General features: G+C 35.1%; 9 protein-coding genes across 9 annotated transcripts in view; 5 read left to right on the top strand and 4 right to left on the bottom strand.

Annotated features, from left to right (window-relative positions):
* FDP41_007242 (uncharacterized protein) overlaps positions 1-775 on the bottom strand; it is a gene marked incomplete at both ends in the record, with an annotated part of 895 nt that extends 120 nt beyond the window's left edge. Inside the window, 3 exons of the mRNA XM_044710966.1 lie at positions 1-237; positions 364-575; positions 631-775. The exon at positions 1-237 is cut by the window's left edge and continues 120 nt beyond it. Coding sequence (XP_044558568.1) covers positions 1-237; positions 364-575; positions 631-775 — 594 coding nt within the window. The remainder of the gene's footprint in view (positions 238-363; positions 576-630) is intronic.
* Positions 776-1,406: 631 nt separating this feature from the next.
* On the top strand, positions 1,407-2,246 carry FDP41_007241 (uncharacterized protein; the record flags this gene model as incomplete). The annotated part of the gene is made up of 1 exon (XM_044710965.1): positions 1,407-2,246. The coding sequence occupies one exon, from the start codon at positions 1,407-1,409 to the stop codon at positions 2,244-2,246; it is 840 nt and encodes a 279-aa protein (XP_044558567.1).
* Positions 2,247-3,478: 1,232 nt separating this feature from the next.
* FDP41_007240 (uncharacterized protein) lies at positions 3,479-6,382 on the top strand (the record flags this gene model as incomplete). Its single annotated transcript, XM_044710964.1, has 1 exon — positions 3,479-6,382. One exon carries the CDS (start codon positions 3,479-3,481, stop codon positions 6,380-6,382), a length of 2,904 nt encoding a protein of 967 aa, XP_044558566.1.
* Positions 6,383-6,585: 203 nt separating this feature from the next.
* Positions 6,586-7,776, top strand: FDP41_007239 (uncharacterized protein; the record flags this gene model as incomplete). The annotated part of the gene is made up of 1 exon (XM_044710962.1): positions 6,586-7,776. One exon carries the CDS (start codon positions 6,586-6,588, stop codon positions 7,774-7,776), a length of 1,191 nt encoding a protein of 396 aa, XP_044558565.1.
* Positions 7,777-7,999: 223 nt separating this feature from the next.
* Positions 8,000-10,548, top strand: FDP41_007238 (uncharacterized protein; the record flags this gene model as incomplete). Its single annotated transcript, XM_044710961.1, has 2 exons — positions 8,000-8,331; positions 8,598-10,548. The coding sequence occupies 2 exons, from the start codon at positions 8,000-8,002 to the stop codon at positions 10,546-10,548; spliced, it is 2,283 nt and encodes a 760-aa protein (XP_044558564.1).
* A 164-nt stretch (positions 10,549-10,712) lies between these two features.
* FDP41_007237 (uncharacterized protein) lies at positions 10,713-11,627 on the bottom strand (the record flags this gene model as incomplete). The annotated part of the gene is made up of 1 exon (XM_044710960.1): positions 10,713-11,627. The coding sequence occupies one exon, from the start codon at positions 11,625-11,627 to the stop codon at positions 10,713-10,715; it is 915 nt and encodes a 304-aa protein (XP_044558563.1).
* A 234-nt stretch (positions 11,628-11,861) lies between these two features.
* FDP41_007236 (uncharacterized protein) lies at positions 11,862-12,730 on the bottom strand (the record flags this gene model as incomplete). The annotated part of the gene is made up of 2 exons (XM_044710959.1): positions 11,862-12,224; positions 12,449-12,730. The coding sequence occupies 2 exons, from the start codon at positions 12,728-12,730 to the stop codon at positions 11,862-11,864; spliced, it is 645 nt and encodes a 214-aa protein (XP_044558562.1).
* A 674-nt stretch (positions 12,731-13,404) lies between these two features.
* FDP41_007235 (uncharacterized protein) lies at positions 13,405-20,147 on the top strand (the record flags this gene model as incomplete). Its single annotated transcript, XM_044710958.1, has 5 exons — positions 13,405-14,478; positions 14,718-16,257; positions 16,444-17,172; positions 17,234-18,994; positions 19,252-20,147. 5 exons carry the CDS (start codon positions 13,405-13,407, stop codon positions 20,145-20,147), a joined length of 6,000 nt encoding a protein of 1,999 aa, XP_044558561.1.
* A 170-nt stretch (positions 20,148-20,317) lies between these two features.
* FDP41_007234 (uncharacterized protein) lies at positions 20,318-21,665 on the bottom strand (the record flags this gene model as incomplete). Its single annotated transcript, XM_044710957.1, has 2 exons — positions 20,318-21,447; positions 21,491-21,665. 2 exons carry the CDS (start codon positions 21,663-21,665, stop codon positions 20,318-20,320), a joined length of 1,305 nt encoding a protein of 434 aa, XP_044558560.1.
* Positions 21,666-21,741: the final 76 nt, after the last annotated feature.

Raw genomic sequence — 21,741 nt, 5'->3', positions numbered from 1 at the left:
TGGTTTTCTTCCTAAATATTTTTCAATTGTTTTTTCGAAATTTGCATAAAATTGAAGAAAAATGTCGACTACAGGTTGAACAATAGTTGGAAGGCTAGTTTTGAATGACTTGTAAATATCAATTATGAGTCGAATTGCCACAACTCCGTTCAACTCATTGTCCGTTTTTAGCACTTTGATTAGTGAGTTCATGAGCAGAGTGAGTTCTTCTCTTCTTCCATTTCTCTCTTCATATAACTATTTAAAAATTATAGATGAGTGTCAATAATAATTATTTGTTGTCAAGTAGTGATATTAAAATTCAGATCAATGTTAATAAGTTTCAAAATAGTGACCAATTAATCAATCATTGATAAAACTTACTTCTGTATGTGGCAATTTTTGAATAATTTCAATGATCACTTGGCGAAGTAGATGATCTTTGTCATCTTTTCTGAATTTAGGCTTTACTCCATCATTTAGGAACTCCAATAATGGTTTTAACATTGTAGAAGCAAAGTCAAAACATTCCGGTAACGAAGCACTCTCTAAATGATCACGCAACTCAATTAACAACTTTGTGAGGTTAACAGTGTCTAGAGTTGTGTAATGATTATCGGGTATGACAATAATCGATCGAAATTAACTTACCATTAGCGTTTTTGAGGCTTTCAAAGCTTCTCAGATACGTTTCAAAATTCAAAGTTTGAGCAGCTGGCGATCCAGAAGAAGGAGCAGGATTTGACGATGATGAGGTTTGAGCCTGCAGGTTTGCTTGATGATCGTGGCTGCTCATTTTTTTGGTGGGAGTTCGACGCAAAAAAAATGAACACAAATGAAGACGTTGTAATGAATAGTATCAACCAAACATTGATGACCCACTCAGAAGCTTTCGGAATCATCTTTAAACATATTGAGAATTTCTCAAAAACATTGGACGGATTATCTAACCACATCAATAATCGGAAACAAAAGGTAAAGTCAGTTAAATTAGTCTCCGACAGCAACCAACCAATTAAACCTAAACAACCTCTTCCTCCAAAAACAACACTCATAGAACAAACTCCATCCCCTGCACATCCTTATCGAACTGATGGACCATCAAACCAAATATCTAAAATCAAAAATATTACACATCCAACAAACAAATCGAAAATCAACAATCAAAATAAGACAACAAACTTCATCACCAACACAAACCTCACCAAACCAATTGAAACAAGCACAAACCTCATCAAACCAATTGAAACAACTTCAAAGCCCCAAAGTCAACCCCAGCTTCAATCTAAGAGCCCACCTATCAACACCAGCTTCAACCTGAATGAATCGCAATCGTCATACTTGCAAATAGCCAAGACAGCCAAGAACATTACATTTGATCCAACAAAAAAACTCCGCAAATCAAATCCTACAATACAACAACAACCATGTACCCTCCTGCTAAAAGAGCTAAAACAATTAACTATTCTCACTGTGTATCTATTTACCTCAGTAAGCATATCGACTCAGACATCACTGAATTTATTACAGATGCAGTCAAAGAAAAACTTACATCATGGTACATACCTAACGACAAGACGCACGTACTCCAACTTGTCTGTAACAATCATGAAGATTATGTATCAACCTTGGGAATTTTAAACTCACAATCAACAAGAGACTCCAGTCCATTCAAATACGTTGTGACTCCTATGAATTTCTCACCAGCTGAACACACCCTCAAATATCATACTTCATCATATGACGAGATGATGAAGTATACTACACACATTATCAAAAATTTTTGGAAAAGAACTAATGGAGTTAAAGAAACTAATACCAGTTATGACAGAGTCCAAAAGCTTTATAAAATCAGAATAGCAGTTGAATCTCTTGAAGATAAAGAATATTTTATGGCAAGGAAATATTCTGAATACCGATCCATTGACCAGATCATAACAGAATCTAAGCTTAACTGCTCTTGCAATTTTTCATCCCTCTACACAGAGAAAGATATCAAAACTGCGATACAAAAGATGGTGGAAAAAAGCAACTGTGTCTTCCAATCAAACCACTTAGAGATTATTAACAAACCTAGCCCATATCGCCCTGGAGAGCATTATTATATAGCCAATTACAAAGCAACTAATGTTGCAGAATTGGAAAAAATTACAAAATTCCCAACAAGTATCACTCCACCAAATGGCACAAAACCAACCTCAAAAAAACTCATATCTACAACCAAATATTTGGTAGAAAAATTCAAAAACAACAAGAAAACGAAGTGACTGGTGCAACCAATAATTTCCAATTCAATAATGACCTCTCAGCATTAGAAAAGAATCACAAATCACTTCAAGTAGAATGTACTGAAAACTCAATCAAACTGGAATCACATTCTAAACAAATACAAAACATCACCAATACACTAACAGACCACACAAAATCCATACAGACCATTTTTGAAAAACTCAACGAAATAGCTTCCAAAATGGAAAATATTGAATTACATTTGACAAAACCGTACCATCAATTAATTCATGAATCCAAGGATGATGTAGAAGATGAAGATAATGAATCTTATCACCCAAAACCAAATGAAAATAGTGATGATGAAATGGAATATGACGAAGAAGAAGATATAGTAGAACCTAGAAGAGGTGATAAACCTCTTGGAAATAAGAACAATTAAGTCACCAAAATGTAATTTGAAAATTGGCTGTTTTAACTGCAACGGGCTCATAAAGACAGCCACAAAAGAAATATTGACAAATGAAATCAAAGGGATGTGCTACAATCATAACATCCAAATCATGTCAATTACTGAAACACACTTAAAAACATATGAAGATCAAAAAGAAGCCTATAACAAAGGGAATGGAAGTATCTTCTTTAATTCACTATTTGGAGCAAGAAAAGCTCAAAAGGGAACAGCTCTCTTCCATATTCTTAACAACAAAAGAAAACGATTCATATCCAACGAAAATCTAATACAAGGAAAACTTCAATGGACAAGGTTTTTCTCTAGAAACAAACCTATTAACATCATTACGGTTTATGCTTCATCTGATGGTGAAGATGATGATGAAATAATCAACATTATTATTCACCTTCTACTAAAATGTGAAAATGAATTCAACATTGTGCTAGGAGATTTCAATATCAACACAAGGAAACCACAAAATTCGAGAGAAAAAGAATGGAAAGAACTTATTGAGTGTTTCCAACTCAAAGAACTAATCATCCCAGAGAATTACACATACGTCAGAAAAGTCATCAACTCAGTTCAAAATCACGACCTGATCATATCTTCGTTTCTAACAACATCAGAATAATCAGAGAAGTTATTTTGCCACCAATATCCAAAAATGATCATCTACCGTTCTATATTGACATTGAGTTCGAAACAGACTATTGTTGGAGAAACTTCATCTCTAGGAAAGATATGAATCAAATCTCAACAACATTGAACGAATCACACTATGATTCATTTGATGCACTTCAGAAAGACATATCAGAAATGGTTAACAAATTTTCTTTCAAAGATGATAAGACCAATCTCAAATACATTAACACAATCAATAAGAAAGAAATCAAAACCAAAGAAATAGAACTCCTCCATCTTGTAACACAAGGAAAAGGTCAAAATATCGAGGAAATTGAAAAACTAAGAAATAATATCAAAGTACTATACAAGGAAACTGGAGCTGATATCAAAGCAAAACTAAGTGAAAATTTCAACAAACATGACAGCTCAATGATTTACCAGTTTGACAAACATCTAAAAGAAAAATCAATAGATTGGAAAAATATCCAATTCTCTGAAGAAGAAATTGTGCATCATTTTGAAACAAAATTTACCTCAGTATCCAAATCATCAGACTTTGAAAATCCACCATCAACCGTCAAGAAAGGACCGAAAATACCACAAATAAGCCTTAAAACAATTAAAGAGGCGATATCGAGAATGAAATCCAACACACCCGGTCTAGACTCAATATCCTTCCAAATTATACGTAATCTCAAAGACGAACATCTACAACTTATTGCTGACCAATTTGAAAACTGCATTCAACAAGGTAATATCCCTGAAGAATGGAAATCTGGTTGGATTAAATTACTCCCTAAAAGAGACATTCAAAAACTAAATGATATTAGACCCATAACCATTCTCCCAATATATTACAGAATACTTTTCAGCATAATTGCATACGAATTAAGACAATGGGCTTCCAAACACATCAACTTAAGGCAACAAGCATTTATTTCACACAGAAACACAATGAATCACGGATTATTACTTTCATCTCTAGCCAAAAAGAACAAGTCGTCATTCCTTTTGGTAAACTTAGACATCGAAGGCGCCTATGATTCCGTTGAAGATCATATCATTGAAAAAGCTCTCACTCATTGTAAGTTTCCAGATGAGTTGAAAACTTTTATACTAAACTCATACAAGAGTCAAATATTACAGCTAGAAATTGATCACCATCTCTCTAGACCATTCACAAAAACAAGAGGAATACCACAAGGATGCCCTTTAGCTCCTCTTATATATGATTGTATTACTCAACTCATCATTGACAAATGCATACAACAATGGAAAATTTCAATCAAACCAACCAAGCTTAATATTAACGATATTGGTTTGCTCTGCTTTGCTGATGACATTAATTTAGTTTCAAACAGATACTGCAATTATAACGAAAGACTTGATAATATCTCTAAATGGCTCGGCCAATTAAGTCTAAAAATTAATCCTTCAAAATCCATGGCAACCACTCTCCCAACTAAAAGCAAAATGAAGCCAATGATAGACGGTACTATTATACCAAGATTCAAAAACCTTCGAGTACTTGGACACTATCCTTGGGATGACTCTACTTTAAATGAAGATATTGAAAAAAGAATCCTCCAATTTCAACTCTCACTCAAATATATTCCACTGAAAAGAATGGAGATAACAAACATTAAGAAAGTAATTTTTGCCAAATGCACTAGCTTATTTACACACATTTTACGAACAAATTACATTCCTGAATCACTTGTTGATAGAATTAACATTGAAGTAAGAAAAGCAATAAGAAAGAAAATTTTCATGCATAATGCTAGTCCAACAAACTATTTTCACCTCCCAATCACCTATGGCGGACTTGGTATTCCAAGATTCGATATCTTTGCAGATGAAATTCGAATCAAAACAGCCCTGTATCTTATTAACAATGATAATGAACTTCTTAGAGAAGTATATTCAGAAGGAATCAAACACGAAAATTCGATTTTTAAGGAAATGAACAGATCAATGAAGAAATACAAGATCAGACCTCAACAATTTAACAATGACGAAATCTTTCCAAAACTCAAAGGAAAGAATTTTACTATTTACACTGACGGATCAAATCTCAACAACTCAACAGGTTTCGGCTTTACCGCCAAAGTTAACAATTCCCAAGAAACCCAAGATTTCTCATACAAAATTAACAGCGAATACTCACATAACGTTGCTGAATTATCAGCAATACTCACATCACTAAAGATACTTCCACCTAAATCTAAGGCAAAAATTCACACAGATAGTGAAATATCCATCCACGTTTTGAAAAACAAAGCCTATAACGGAATTTTTAACTGCTTCAAGCATGAATATCAACAGGTCATTCAACAATCCAATCTAAATATTCAACTAATCAAAGTTAAAGGTCATGTCAACAAAGGAAACATCAAAGCTGACGAATTAGCTAAGAAAGGAGCTCAAGAGCACAACTATTTTGACATTAAGAAGCTATTTTCGAACCAAACCATCCTTGCCACATCTAATACCATTATTTTCGACATCAAAAAATCCATACAAAAGAAAAGATATGATGTAATGTTTAGCCAATTTGATAGAGATAATTCCAGTCTACACCTTACCAAGAACTGGTCATCTATCAATCTAAAATTCATCAAATCTAAAATTGACACAAATACTAAGTGGTCAATCTGGAGAAACTTAACAAGCAACCATATCAAACAACATAAGGAAAGACAATGCGCTCACTGTAAATGCCCCGGAACTCTAAAACATTTCATATACTATTGCCCTAATACTCAATGCTTTAGAGATTTTTTCTACACTAAATTCCTAGATATTACATCAATGCAATGTATCCTCAACGATTATCAAGAATCAAGATACTGTGAAAGAAGGAAAGTTTTCATTATTCATCATGACGGAGTAATGATTCGAGATACTCAAATGCCCAACTTTAAAAATTTACCAAATATTTACCAAAATTGGCCTGAAATCCAAACAATTCTCACCCTACTAGTTGGTAAATGTCACACCAAGTATTATGAAAACTCAAGGTTTAAAAAACCAATTCAAAAACAAACCCCAATCCTCACGGATTTACCAGCACCAGTGGTGCTAACAATAAACTAATTAGATTTTTTTGGTGGGAGTTGTTGTTGGATTTTTCGAAATGTTTTTCAAACCTGCAATTTATTTAATCCTATTAATTGTATTTGTTGTTAGAGAATTGATGAGTGCTTATGTTGATGATGATGAAAGAAACCATTCCTTCGGCAACGTTGCCATTTAAATAATAATATTAGCGATGAATAATCAAGATGGTTTTAAAAAAAATGAAGAGGGTTATTTTGCATCGTTCTCTCCGCTCTTTCAACAACAAAACACAGCAGCAACTGCTTTTTCCGCACCATTCTTCTTCAACAGTAGCAATTCTTCTCTCTAGTCATCATCATCATCAACAAAATTTTAGCACTCATCCCTGCTCGAATGAAGGAGTTAAACAAATAGAATTGGACCAAGCAAGCAAGAAAAAACTTGCCAACAAGAAACTATCTCTAAAGGATATTCATAAACTCATCGAGGAAAATATCGCAAGAAGTAGAGGTGGTAGAGCCAATTACGATGGTTCAGACGTTTATCAAGCTGCGACAACATCAAAGAAAGCTAAAAACATTTCTCCCGAGGCACCCTTCCAGGCTAATTCACCAGATTCTCCTCAAGGAAATACATGGTATGATTATTATCGTTACATAGAAAGAGCTGATAGCGATGTGTTCAATCATTACTTAAAAACTCCTGTAAACGCCAATACATCAGGATGGCTCTACAACAAACCACCAACAAGTCATATGGAGTTCATGAGTGCTGTGAATCAATTTACAGAGGTTGCTCAAGATTGGAGAGAAGGTAAACTCGCTGGTGATGATATTCAACACCGTAAAATGATGGAATATCAATTACATCAGTTACCTCAATTCAAAACTCGCCCTCCAGATCCATTTGCCAACAATCAACACTACATTGAAAAGATTTCATACAAGAATCCAAACCTCCTTCTCAAATTTGTTTCGCAAACTGGTCGTATTATTCCAAAGAGATTTACTGGTGTTAGAAGAAGAACTCACAAGAAGATTCAAGATGAAGTTAAAAAGGCTCGTCATCTTGGACTTCTTTCTTTCACTGGAGCCTCTCTTGAACAAGGAAACTTGTTGAATCAAATTGAAATTCCTTACATCTCCAACGAATTTAATCTCAAAAATCGTACTGAAATTCATTTGACCAAGTCTCAACAAGTTGATAACACCAAATTCTATCTTGACAACCTATCAAAGAATATTAGTACATCTGGTACTATTGAATGGATTCCACCAGAAAAGAACAGAAATCCACGTGCAGGCATTAAACAGCAAAAGGCTCAATTGGAGGGTCACTTGAAATCACAAGTCGAGAAGAAGAAGGCCCTTATACGAAAATTGAGAGTGGAAAACGAAATTTTGAAGCAACAAGAACAGCAACAACAATAAAAAACAAGTTATGGTTTTATTTGACACGAAAGAATCAGGTCATGCGCATACGATTAATACGGATGGAGGAATACTGGACTATTTGCAATTAATAAATGCCAAATTTTGTTTACTTTCAAGGAAAGTCAGAACAAGAAACTTCACAATCGCTTGATTCGTGACCGTGTCACCCTTTATGATGACTTCACATGTCTCTCTGAAATCCTTTTAATTCCAACCGAAAATGGCTTGCGTTAGTTCATCATCACAACAAAAAATTCAACACACAAGTCTTCGTCATCGTGCTACTAAACATCAACAAACGATGATGAGCAGATCAAAATTTCTGATTGGCTTGTTGTTGGTGGCAACTTGTGTCATCCTTGCCCTGCTACCAGCAGAAGCCCGTCGAGTAAGAGCCAACTCTGTCTTACAGAGATGTCAATCCATTGGTGATCCACACTATGTTTCATTCACAGGAAAGAAATATGACTTTTATGGCGTCGGTGACTATGTGTTGGCAGAAACTGTTGACAAGTCATTCGTTGTGCATGCAAGAACAGGAAAATGGAATAGGTAAGTGTGTGGGTTGTGTTTCATTCACTTTTGCTGACAGCAAGTGGTGGTGGTGTGATGAAAATGTTCACGCGCCGCGCTCAATATATTCTCTCTTCTGATGGAACTTAATGCTTTCATAAAATGTGAAAATTCACTCACTCGATGCGCATCAATGGATGTCCACCACTTGTATCTCTCTTTGATGGGTATTTACATTCATTCGAACTCTCTTGCATTGATTCAATAATATATTTGTATGACGGGTAATACCACTCAATATTCAGAGTATCCGTCAATACTGCCTTTGCTGTTAAAATCAATCAAAAAGATTCCTTTGAATATGATACCAAAACCAATTCCTTCTATTTGAACGGAAAGCAAACCAAAGTGAATGTGGGTCAAACCATTGCATTGAGTGGATCTGTTGCCACCGTCAAACGAGTATCTTCCAACTCATTAATCATCTCTTCAAAGAATGGAGCTCACTTGACTGCTACATGGCACAGGAGTCCATCATTCAGAAGTGCCTATGGTTCCTTTGGACACATCTCATTGATTCTCGATGCTCCAAGAACTTTGAACTTCTCTTCGGGTTTGTGTGTTTCTCGTTCCTACCTTTCTCGATCTGCAACAGGTATTCTGCACAATCATAAGGAAAGAAGAATTGAGAGAAGAGTCCAACCAAAGAAGCCAACCAAGAAACAACTCAAGAGAGCTCGTCGAGTGTGTAGAAAGGTTGGTTTGAACAAACACAAGAATCCAAATGCTTTCCATGCTTGTGTGGTTGATCAAATTCAAGCTGGTAAGAGACTTGGTAAAGACTTTGCCAAGACCATTGTCAAGGTTAAAAAGTTAGAGAAGAAGAAGAGCAACAAGTGGAAGAAACAAGCCAAGAAGATCATTAAGAAGGTTAAAAAGGCAAGACGTGCTGCTCGAAAGGCCATCCTTAAGAAGGTAAAGAAGACCAAGAAACTTGCAAAGAAGGCAAAGAAGGCTGTTCGTAAACTTTTGAAGAAACTTCATAAGGCTCTGAGAAGAAAGAAACTCAAATCCAGAAGTGCTCGTCGTGCCAGACGTAGACTCATCAAGCGTTTGAAGAAGGCTCTGAGAAGAAAGCAAAGAATTGCAAGACGTCGTGCAAGAGCTGCTCGTCGTGCCAAGAGAAGAGCTGCTCTCAAGAAGGCCCGTAGAAATAGAAGACGTGCATTGAGAAGACGTGCTGTTCTTAAGAAGCTTGCCAAGTTGAAGAGAAGAAAGGCTTTGAAGAGAAGAGCTGCTGCCATCAAGAAGTCTCTACGTAGAAGAATTGCAAGACGTCGTGCTGCATTGAGAAGACAACGTGGTAAGGCTTCCAAGAGAAGAGTTGCTCGCCGTGCTTCTGCTGCCAAGAGAAGAGTTGCTGCCATCAAGAAGGCTCTTAGAAGACGTGCTGCATTGAAGAGAGCTGCTCGTCGTGCCCTTATTAAGAGACAAAGAAAGCTCAAGCGCCGTGCATTGAAGAGAGCAAGACGCATCATACGTGCTGCATTGAAGAGAGCTCGTCGTGCTTGTAAGAGGGCTAAGAGACGTGCTTTGAAGAGATCAAGAAAATTGACAAGAAAGGGTAAACATGCAAAGCGTGTCGCAAGACGGGCCATCAAACGTGTCAGAAAACTCCTTGCCAAACTGAGAATTTCTAAATCCAAGCGTGCTGCTAGACGTGTAAGACGTGCTTTGAGAAGAGCAAGACGTGTGGCAAGAAAGCTCGTAAGACGCTCTCGTCGTGTCTGTAAGAAGGTGAAACGTGCTTTGAAGAAAAACAAACGTGCTAAACGAGTATGCAAGAAGCTCAAGAGACGTGCTTTGAGAAGAGCAAGAAAGGCCAAGCGTGCCATCTTGAAGAAACTTAGAAAGAGAGCCTCTCGCAGATACAACAAACTCATTAAGAGAATTTCCGCAACTGTGATCAAGAGAAAGACTTCTCGAAAGATTAGAAAATTGTTGAAAAAGGTCTTGAGAAAACAAAGAAAGTTGGGTAAGAGATATTGTCCAAAGAAACACTTACCTCGTAAGCTTAAGAAGGTCTTGAAGGCTTTGAAGATCAAGATTCACAAGTGCGGAAAAGGAAAGGTAAGAAGAGTCCGTAGAAGACACAGAGGTGGTAGAAAGGCAAGAAGAGCCGGCAGAAGAGTCTCAGTGATTGGTAGAAAGCTCGCAAGAGCTCTTTTACGTGTTTCTAAATGTAAGAAGAATTAAATGAGCAATAATCAGGTGAAACTTTCACCATGCCTTTCATGTTTGTCAATGACATGGGGTGGTGGTTTCTTCCTCGGTAACATCATCTTTTTTTGTTCAACAACAGTTCAAAAAAGTTCAGAAAAATAAGGTTTTTATTTTCATGAGAGGGATGATCAGTCACATTATTCTCTCGTTGTTATTGTTGTTCGCGTATTCATCATACTCTCAATTAAACATTGTTGCATTAATTGATACAATTTCGTGCATCCATCAATACACAAATCCATAGCTTCACTCACTTTCTGAAAAGACATATCTCCTACTTGTGTTAATTGTGTGACTTCATTCAAATTGCTCATAAATCCACACACCATTCCACCACTTGCATATTTATATTCATGACTTGTTGGATCCACAACAATTTGACCTTCCAATTCACTTGTTGTACATGCACTCACCATGTCCACCATTTCAATTCCTGCATTTGCAAGTGCAAGTGAGGCACAACTTATGGCTCCACTCAATGCACTTCCATCATCTTCTAAAACAAAACAATAAACATCAATGACACTTTTTGGATACTTGTCTAATCGAAGGGATGATTCAAGAGCTTCTCTCATGTGAATTCCAAATTCAATTTCTTCCGATGTTGCTTGATGTGATTTGGTGGCACTCATGGCAGAACTTGCACTACTCCGAGAATTGTGATGCAGTGATGCAAATTGTGCTACTCGATATTCACATTGTAATCTTCCAGTATCACTAAATTCCACATTTTTTGCAGAAACTTGTCGAGGTCCATAGACTGCACAAATAATTTTAGTTCCTTGATGAAATTCTAAATAGGCACTTCCACGAGCTTGTTTAATCACTCCGACTTGAAGAAAAACATTTCTGAATTTATCACAGGTACGTCCATCTTTTCGTTTACCGGTTTCAATATTGATGAGAGGAGTGTTGGTGGTGTTACTACTACTACTACTCGTATGACTAGTACTTGGATTTGTTATCAATGATGATGATGGTACCGAGGAAGAATAGATGGGTCGGACCGAACGAAGAGGAATTTGATTGTTGTGCTTGGCTGAGATGGTCATTTTTTTGTTTGATGTTGTTTGTGTGCAATTCTTTGAGAAAATATAAATATTCTTTGTGAAAATACAATACAATAATATTGGAACTTTTATTCTTATTGGGTTTATTATCAAGAGGTGTGTGGATGGAAGTACTTGTTGAGTCATATTCAAAAGTGACTTGTTGTTGATGGGATGTACAAAATTTGAGTTAGTAGGTTCGTTTCGTCTCTGAGCTCAATTTCATTCGTAAAATGGTTAATTGTTATTTCCATTATTATTATTATTATTGTTGGAAGAAACTCTGCATCTATCAAAGGATGGAAAATTGCAACCAGCAAACACTGCAATCAGAACAATGATTACAAAAATTACAATCAATATCAGTGCGAGTAGAATAATTCTCTTTTTCATGGTATTTTTCAGCTTCTTACTTTTTGTTTTGAAGGTAAATGCATGATCTTGTAGCTCATCAGTCTTTTCTGCCAACACATCCAATCGTTCTCCTCTCTCAATCACTTTATCAATATTAGAAATCATGACATCTTTGGTAGCATCAATTTGATTTTTCAATTTGTAAATTTTATCATTTTCTAAATTATTGTAATGAGCCATTCGATCCTTAATGATATTCGAAATGGGTTTAAAATGTGAATTAGAAAGCCCCTCATTATCAAACCCTTGCCTTTTAAATTGTGTTTCTAAATCATCCAAAAGTTATAACAAATTCTCAGAGGACATTCCGAATCTGCACAAACCACAAAAATATACTTGTTATCAACCACTTTGTAATGAAAATTTAAAGAACCCTGTGTGAGAGTTCGTTTATGATTCGTATGAGATACTTTATCTCCAATTTTCAAACAAATTTGACGAGTCATTTGAGCCTGATGTTGTTGAGAGATTTGAGCACTGCTGGTTAAGCCTCGATAGTATTCACCAATTAAAATACAGGATGATGGTTCATTAGAGCTGTTATTTTGAGATTCATAATATTGGGAGATGTTATTATTGAATAATAAATTAGAAGAATCAAGAGCCTCCCGAAACACTCCAACCATCGCAAATCGTAATTGAGGCTGATCCGATGATGATGAGAAGGAAGAAGACGAATGGTTGTGATTCATTTTTTTTAGAAGTGATGATGAAGGATCGTTCTGTTTCTCAGATTCGATAGGGGTGTGTGATTTTTTCTATTCTCCAGTTCACTAATGGATCATCCAAAGTGAGTACTCACTCTCCATTCCATGAATAGACGTATTCAATCTCATGGGAGGTATAACGATGATATGTAACGATGATGAATGGTATCAACACGAGAAAATGTTATTTGAGGGAAAATTGGATGAATTTATCCATTTGCTTCATTTATGAACGTTGAATTCTCCTTCCACACACACAGCACACACTGCAGCTCTCTCTCACGAAAGATTCTCTCTCGCCACACTTTAAGAGACCTCTTCAGTCGTCCATTTCCTATGATCTGTTAAAAAATCATTAACTGTCATCATTGGTGGTGTTGTTGAACTTGCACAACAATTAAATATTAAACACTCTCTCATTCTCTCCTTCAAAGCTTTTTACGTTTTTGAGAAGAAGGAACATTGTGATCAAACAGAGTTGTCAACATTTCACAAATCAATTGACAGCAGTGCTCAACATCTCATCACACGAAGACATCATCATCATTGATTATTATTTTCTGAATAACAAAATCATCACGTGTGACTAGTTGTCAAGGAGAAGTAATATAATAATAATAATAGTAATAATAATAATAATAATAATACTATTCAAAGAAATGGCACATAATCACACTATGAATAATAACACTAATAATAACAATAACATGAATTATAATAATAACACTACTAATAATAACAACAATACAAATGAATATCAATCCATGATTGATAGTATCAGTGATATAGAAAATGAAATCAGTGTCTATGTGAGTGATGGTGCTTTTATTGAACAATTATTGAGTCAACATAAAGGTCTTCGAGGAGTTGGTGGTTTATCTTTGAATGATCAAAATCGACAAAAACGAAAAACTTCAGCTCAAAAGTCCACCCATCCATCAAACAACAACAACAACAACAGTAATAATAGCACTAACAGTATTAGTGACAAAAAATCAAAAGGATCCTTCAAAGATAAAGTCTTTTCAACCATCAAAAAGGGTTTGGAACAAGTCAATCAAGCTGCAACAGGTGGTGGAGGTGGAAATAACACGACTACTACGAACAGCAGTAGTAGTACTAGTAGTAGTAGTAGTACAGGAAAGAGTGTGGTTGATCAATCGTCATCCACACCCACCTCTTCATTGAATTCCTCATCGAATTCCTCTTCTTCTTCATTGAATGAAACAACGACGACGACTCACACCTCTATCAACAATCAACTTTCCATTAATGACACCTATCAATTGATGGTTGTTTTTGATTTTCATTTATTTGCAACTGGAGATGAAAGTATTGAAATTCATTTTGCCATGTATTCATTGAATGAAGCTCGTTTTATTAGTGAGAGTATTGTCATTTCAAGTGACAGTGGTAAAAATAGAATTTCATTATTTCGAGATATTACTGGAAGTAATTTATTGAAGGATGATTTGTATTTGGTTGGAAGAGCATTTAGAAAATATGAATTAGGACATCAGAATTCTTTGAATACTTTTGCTTCCTCTAAAAATCTCTCCATTCAAAGTAGTAGTAATTCAATTTCTCCAAATAAGGATGATTTGGATATTGACACATTGAGAAGACCATTGGCAGTGTGTGCCATTCCATTCGATTCAGAAAGTATCAAAGAATTAGCCAATGGACACTCTGTAACAAAATATTGTGAATTTTATGAAAAGAGTCATGAAAAGGTAGGTCATTGATGAATATGGTACAATTCTCATCATGTCCATATCATTCATTTAACTTTTCATATATTATTACATATCATTTAACTTTTCATATATTATTACATATCATTTAACTATTCATATATTATGTATATTGTACAATGCCATGTCCATATCCCGTGTTCAATGATTGGAAATGAATCCATTCAACTCCATTCATTTACATGAACACCACATTCATTATATATTTCCATTTCTAGAAATTCACCATGTTACATGCAGTCATTGCCGCTCAAAACAGTGGAAGAAAGCTCAATGCTAAACCCACGTATTTATTAGAGGACGACCATCCATTGAGTACGACCAGTAGTACTAGTAGTAATAACAACTCTTCCACCTTTGCAAGTGACAATTTAGACAATGCCAATGATGTCATGGACTTTGCAACCTTACTGTCGGGCAAAGATTCCTCTTCACTCTCTCGAAAAGGCTCCATTCACAGTAGTTGTGGTAGTGCGCTGGGTGGAATGAATCCAACACTCCTCTCATTGACCGCCAATTCTGCATCTACGGCAGTTAGTTCAAATTTGGATAGCCGACATTCCGCTTTTGGCGGTAGTGGTTCGAATCTCAGTGTGGCCACTCTGAGTAGTAGTAGCAGTGGCAATACGAGTAGCACCACCACCAGCCCCAACACGACACTCCCTTCAGCGGCCTCAAATCACGATTCAACCTTGGTCCAGAGTGCACCCACCTCACTCTATACTTACACTTCGATTGGAAGTGAATGTAAGGCATTGAAGGATCAATTGAATGTGAATTTTGTGTTCTATAAGGGTGATTATGATGTCATTATGAAAGAAGTTCCACAATTTCAACGTTTATTCACAGCCAAACCTATCAATTGGTTCTCCATCAACACAAAGAATGAAGCCAAAACGAATTACTCCTTTCTAGAGAATCGATGTGACATTTATCCATGTTTGGATCGAGCCACTTTTTCAAGTTCCATTTTGAAATCCAAAAATCCACTCATTGTGATGCGATTATTTGAAGTGAAAAATCCACAAACGAAGGAAGGTAAATTTATTCCCATTTATAGAACAAACACAGGACCTGGTTCGTCGTCTTCGTTCGTGAACAAACGATCCAATAGTATAACCAGTCAGACTGATTCATTTCATTCGAATTCATCAAGTGGTTCAAATTTGGGAGGTAGTTTTTCATCTAATGTTGAATCTTCTTTCACTAGCACCACATCATCACCCAACAACCATTTCAATCCTTCTTCTTCTTCATTCTCTTCTTCTTCTTCTTCTCAACAACAACAAGATGAAGAGATTAATCATGAACACGACATGAATGGTCCTTTCCATTATTCAAGTTATGTCTTTTGCAAAAAAACCAATCCAAAATATTTTGAACCTTTTCACATTGATGCTTCACATGTGGAGAATTTTGATCATCTCTATTTATACATTTATGTCTATAATGTGAATTACAAGTCATCAAAATATGAATTAGAGGAACAACCTGTATTGATTGGATATTACAAATTCACAGATCAAGATTCACTCATGAATTTTGAAAAGATGAAATTAATTGAACTCTACAAGACGAAATCATCTTTGAGTAGTCCGAGTGGTGACTCATCATCCTTATTGAATCATTCATTCTCCAACATTAACAATAACATTAACCTTAACAACAACAATAGAATCATCACTTCACGAACCAATGTACTTGCTGTCATTCCAGATTTGAAAATGAGCAAACCAGAAAAGAATAATATCAAAATGAGTATCATCTTTTCATTTCCTCCATTCCACATTCACACTTGTTACAAATTCTATTTTTATGGAAACAATTCATGTTGAAAAATGTATCCATGATGGAATTATTAGAACAAGTGAAAAAAGAAAATTACTTATAAGGAATGTGTTCTACATGCTCACAACTTGTTCAAATCATTATTTTCAATTTTAGAATTTTATGATGAACATGAAGATATTCGTAACAAAACTCTTGAAATTCTCTTTTATTTGATTGGACAATACTTTTCAAAGACTGAACAATTATTTGAACAAATTGTGTCAAAAATTCCAATCAGTGAAAAGGTCTATCAATCCATTTTGAAACATTTAAATGATCGATTTCAAGAATCCATTACAAGTCTTGAATCCATTTTGAAAGAATTGAATGTTCCAACCACCACCATCAGTAGTGCCAATACCATCAGTACCATCAGTACCACTAATAATAATGCAAGTAGTAATAGTAATGGTAATAGTACCATTACTACGACTAGGACTAGTACTAATAGTAATAGTAGTACTAATAGTAGTAGTACTCATCGAAGGAATAGTCTTGGAGGAAGATCCTCATCCTCATCAACAAGTTCTCCTTTAAATAGCACCAACACCACATCAGCAACCACATCAGCAACCATTCCTGAATCTCACTACAAATCTCTCTATCATGCCATTCAATCCTTCTCTCTGGTCATGATTCTTCTCAAAAAGAGACACTTTTCAAAAAAGAAAAAATCATTCCTTGTGCCATCCAAAAAAGAAAAACATTTGAAAGAAATTTCTGAATTCAAAGAACAATTTCATAGTCTCGTTGCCAAATTATTAGCCATTTTCAATTTGGATGGTAAAAATGTTCCAAATATAGCCATCATTAAGGGAAATTTGATGAAAAGTCTCACTGTGAGTGTGTTTGATATTTTACATGACATGTTACCACATCATCATTTCTCAAATTTCCTGAAAAGTCTTTTTTGAGAGTATTACAACCATCACACTCACTGAGAAATTTAATGTTTATTCCAATGTATTGAAATGTAAATGTTTTATTCAATTATCATCACACTATCATTTAACAACAATGACGACAACGACGACATTAGATGCATCTAATCCAACTACTACTACTACTACTAGTCCTAGTGGTGGTAGTCCTAGTGGTATTCAAAGTGGTACTACTAGTCCAATGATTCATCGAAGTGGAAGTAGTAATAGTAATAGTAGTAATAATAACTCCTCTAATACTACTACTACTACTACTACAACTAGTGGTGGTGGTTTCAATTCTCCTCCACAAACATCCTTACAACACAACCATCGATATGAAATGATCGATTCCATCATTTTGAAAATTCTCTTCCCAATGATTCGAGAAAATTTAAAGACCCATTCGAGTGCTACTACGAGTGGTGGTATTCAAAGTGGTGGTGGTATTCAAAGTGGTGGTGTAGAGACCCATATGAACACCACCACCACCACCACCACCACCACTCATGCTTCTCAACAATCTTACAAACATTATTTAACTCTTTTAACTCAAATTTCAAGATTATTCGAAATGATGTTACTCCATGTGTTGAGTGTTGAAAAAGAAGAAAAAGGAATTGATATTCCAACACCACTTATCATTCTCTTTGAACAATTATGTCAATTTGGACCTACTCTCTATCATTTGGACATGTCATTGGCCAATGAAAGTAAGAAGTATTTGAAAGAAATGTCAAATGTCAATTCAGATTTATTATCAAAATCAAAAATATCATTTGATCAATTATATACCAATAACTTGGAATTGAGAAAGAAGATTTATTCAATCTATTATGTGATTATTTATTGGTGTTCAACTGTAAAGAATTTTGAATTGTTCAATCAAACAATGAAAATAGATTCAAACACCAGAGAGAATATCATTTCAATAATATTGACAATGATTAATTGTACATTGAATGGAGGAGAATTTGGAGACAAATCGTGTGCTGTTGTTAATCCATTGGTTTCAGAAATTGAAATGTTTCGACCTTTCCATAAAAAGCGAGTGAAGGATATATTTGGATTCTTACAATATTTACAAAAGTTGGAACAATTTAATAATTTGAATACTGTCATTGTAGTCGATTGCAACTTGTTGATTGAGAGTTTATGTTTGGCATCCTTCTCGAGTATTCTTGAAACCGAAACTAGAATTACCATATTTAGAAATATGATCGAATACTCAACGACTCACATGGAACGTCAACAGTCACCACCAAAAAACCTCTCAAATCCTCTGAATTTACAAAAATTCATTGAAATACTATTCCTCATCTTTTCCTCTCCTCCTTCTTTGAAACAAAACAATTCGTCAAAGAATTCTTTATTGACAGAGTGGAGTGAATTTGTGTGTAAGAGACTCTTTTCCAAGATTAAGAATTCCATTCCAAACTTGGAAGAATTCTTTACAAAACTCTTTGAAAATTGTGTGAATTTAGATTTGGTGAACATGTACTTTATTACTCCTCTCGATAGTAGTAGTAATAGTAGTAATAGTAATAGTAATAGTAGTAATAGTAGTAGTCAGAGTGGTGGTCAGAGTGGTAGTGCCATTTCCAAGAAGGATTCTTCAACATTTGATCTTCAACAACTCGTGGTGATTAAAATGTTCAATCAATTGGAATTGAAAAGGAAAAATCAAAAACTTTCACAAGTGGATTCACCACAAAAGAAAGCTAAAAAGAATGTTTTAGTAGATCGTTATGAAATTTTGAAAAGATTGGAAAGGGTGGATTTGGAAGTGTGTTCAAAGGTAAGAGATCACAAATTTTTGTTACAAATTATTTTTGAGATTTTATCAATTCTGAAACCTCTTGTTTAACCTTTTTTCAAATTTCAATTCATGAAAATCATTCCACTCTAAAATGATCACTTTATGATGATGCATTGGATTGTTGATCTCATCACTTCAATTGTTGATGAAATGCAACCATATAATCTCATCACTTCAAAACAGTTTGTGATTTGAATAGTGAAGATAAAAAGATTCTTGCCATGAAAATTCTTCCAAAAGAAGAAGGTAACAATGCAGAATTCATTCAAATGTCCAAACTCAATCACAAACACATTCTACCTGTTTATGAAATCTTTGAAACTAAATTAGGAAATTATGACAAGTGGTGTTTCACAATGCCTTTCCTTGAATTGGGTGATTTCCAATCCTACTTGTTGAATTTGAAATCTCATTTACCAATTAATAGAATTCTCAATTTCATGGATCAAATGTTATCATGTATTGAATATATTCATGGAAGAGATGTTTATCACAGAGACATCAAACCAGAGAATTTCCTTTTAAGGAATGAAGATGAAGTGGTATTGAGTGATTTTGGTCTCTCCAAAGGTGATGTTGAAACACTAGTCACTAAAACGAGTATTGTTGGTACAGAATTATTTCAATCACCAGAATTATTTGCAGGTGATGTCAAAAATGTCTCTAAAACAGATATTTATGGATTGGGATGTGTTTTTTATATCATGATTACACGAGATTTCCAAACGACTGTTCGTATTTCAATCATGAGTAATGGAGGTAAAGAAATTAGAGAGAAATTAACACTAACTTTGTGTGGTAATGTTGGTAATAGTGGCAATGTTGGCAATAACAGTGGTGGTAATCATGACAAGAACTCGAATCCTGTGACAAGTGGTACAAGTGGTGGTGATACAAGTGTCTCACACCATGGTGACACCTCCTCTTCCTCCTCTTCCTATAATATTCAAGCTCTTATTGATTTTGTCATGATCATGTTGGATAAGGATTATGAGAAAAGACCATCAGCAAGTGTAGCAAGACATGTTTGGTTAGAACAAAAGATTGGTTACAAGTCGTCTTCACTTGAATCAATATAGTGGTAGTACAGCACAATGTTGGTGGTAGTGCTAGTGGTAGTACAGCACAATATTGGTGGTAGTTGGTGTGATGGAAACATGAATTCAAACAGGAATTCTGAACAAATCATCATCATTGTATAAAAACATTGAAATGACATTGAATGAAATGACATTTACTTTCCATGATTTTATTTGGTGCAAAGGTGAGAGAATGTTTTTGGGAATTCCTTTTCAAATCCTTGTTGTTCTAAAAGTCTCTTCAATAGAGCTTTAGAAAGATTGAACTCGTAGTAATAATCTTCTCTTTGATTCTTCTCCATCATCATGAAATATTTTTTCATTAAATCATGCAAATGGAAACCCAATTCGACTTGCATTCTCAATGAGGATTCAATCACTTGTTCCAAAATCCATGCCATCGTAGAGGGTGATGTCATGCAGGAGGTGTCAGTGATTTCATAAATATGAGTCTTGGATCGATCGCTTTCCAATACTGAACTCTTTCTCTCCCATTCCAAAGGAACAGAATCAATTCCCATTAAGGTCATGACTCGAATTTCCTTATTGGAGGTTGTGGTGGAAGAGTTTATAAACTCGTTGAGAAGAGTCTCTTGATCGTGTGGGCTCAAATCTTCCAAACAAGAATTCAATACATGGATTCGAATGGTGATTCTTTCAGTGTTCATTGTTGAACTACAACTCACATCATTTTCATTCGAACCATTAGATGAATGATAATGGAAACAACAAGAAAATAATTCCACCCAACACAACACTCTCCAAAAAATGTTCAAAAATTCACTCGCATATTGAATGGTATGTTTTCCTTTGTGAATCAAATTCCACCGTGTGAGAAGGAAATGCATGAATGTATCGAGAGGATTCTCCTTGCAAGAAAGAGCCTTCTTAATTTCATAGAGACATGACACATAAATATAATCACGATCATCTAATGCGGTGATGATTATTTCTGGATGAGGAGTTGCAAAATTTGTTTCGTTTTGAATTTCACTCATAATCATGTCGTATAATTGTCCAATCAAAGAGGTGCTCTTGAAGGTGGCAGATCCATGTTTTTCCTGATGGTAATGAGGATATCCTGGTTCCACTTCAATCGAATTCTCATTCCATTCCCTCACCGTGATTGGATAAATCGGAGTATTCAACAAACTCAATCGAATTCTCTTTAAATGGTCACCACCACTCGTACCACCACCACTTGCATAGATTTTATGATTTGAGACATTTCGTGGTGGAATGGCCCAATGCTCCACCACCAAAATGACCTTTTTAGGATCATTCGCAATTTCCTTTTGGACTACTTTTCAATGAAACAATGAGATATGGTAACATTCCGTGACGATACTCCTCTTGATTGTCCGAGGTGAAATTTGGAAAATATGGAAATAGAGTAACACTTCGAATACGGAAGTGAAATAAGGAATTAATAAAATATTCTTGTTGTTCAGAATTATCGTTGGTATTGTTCAAATATCGATGAATTTCATGTAATCCTTCCAGAGTGACTAGAAACATTTTTGTAATCTTTTTTAACACTTCAAATCGTTCATCAAAATTCATAAAACCATCACTCGATGGATCTTTCTTTTTT

The sequence above is a fragment of the Naegleria fowleri genome, assembly GCF_008403515.1.
Source record: "Naegleria fowleri strain ATCC 30894 chromosome Unknown tig58, whole genome shotgun sequence".
Lineage (NCBI taxonomy): Eukaryota > Heterolobosea > Eutetramitea > Acrasida > Naegleriidae > Naegleria > Naegleria fowleri.
Note: the sequence above shows the minus strand (reverse complement) of the source record. Positions and strands in the feature narration are given on the sequence as shown.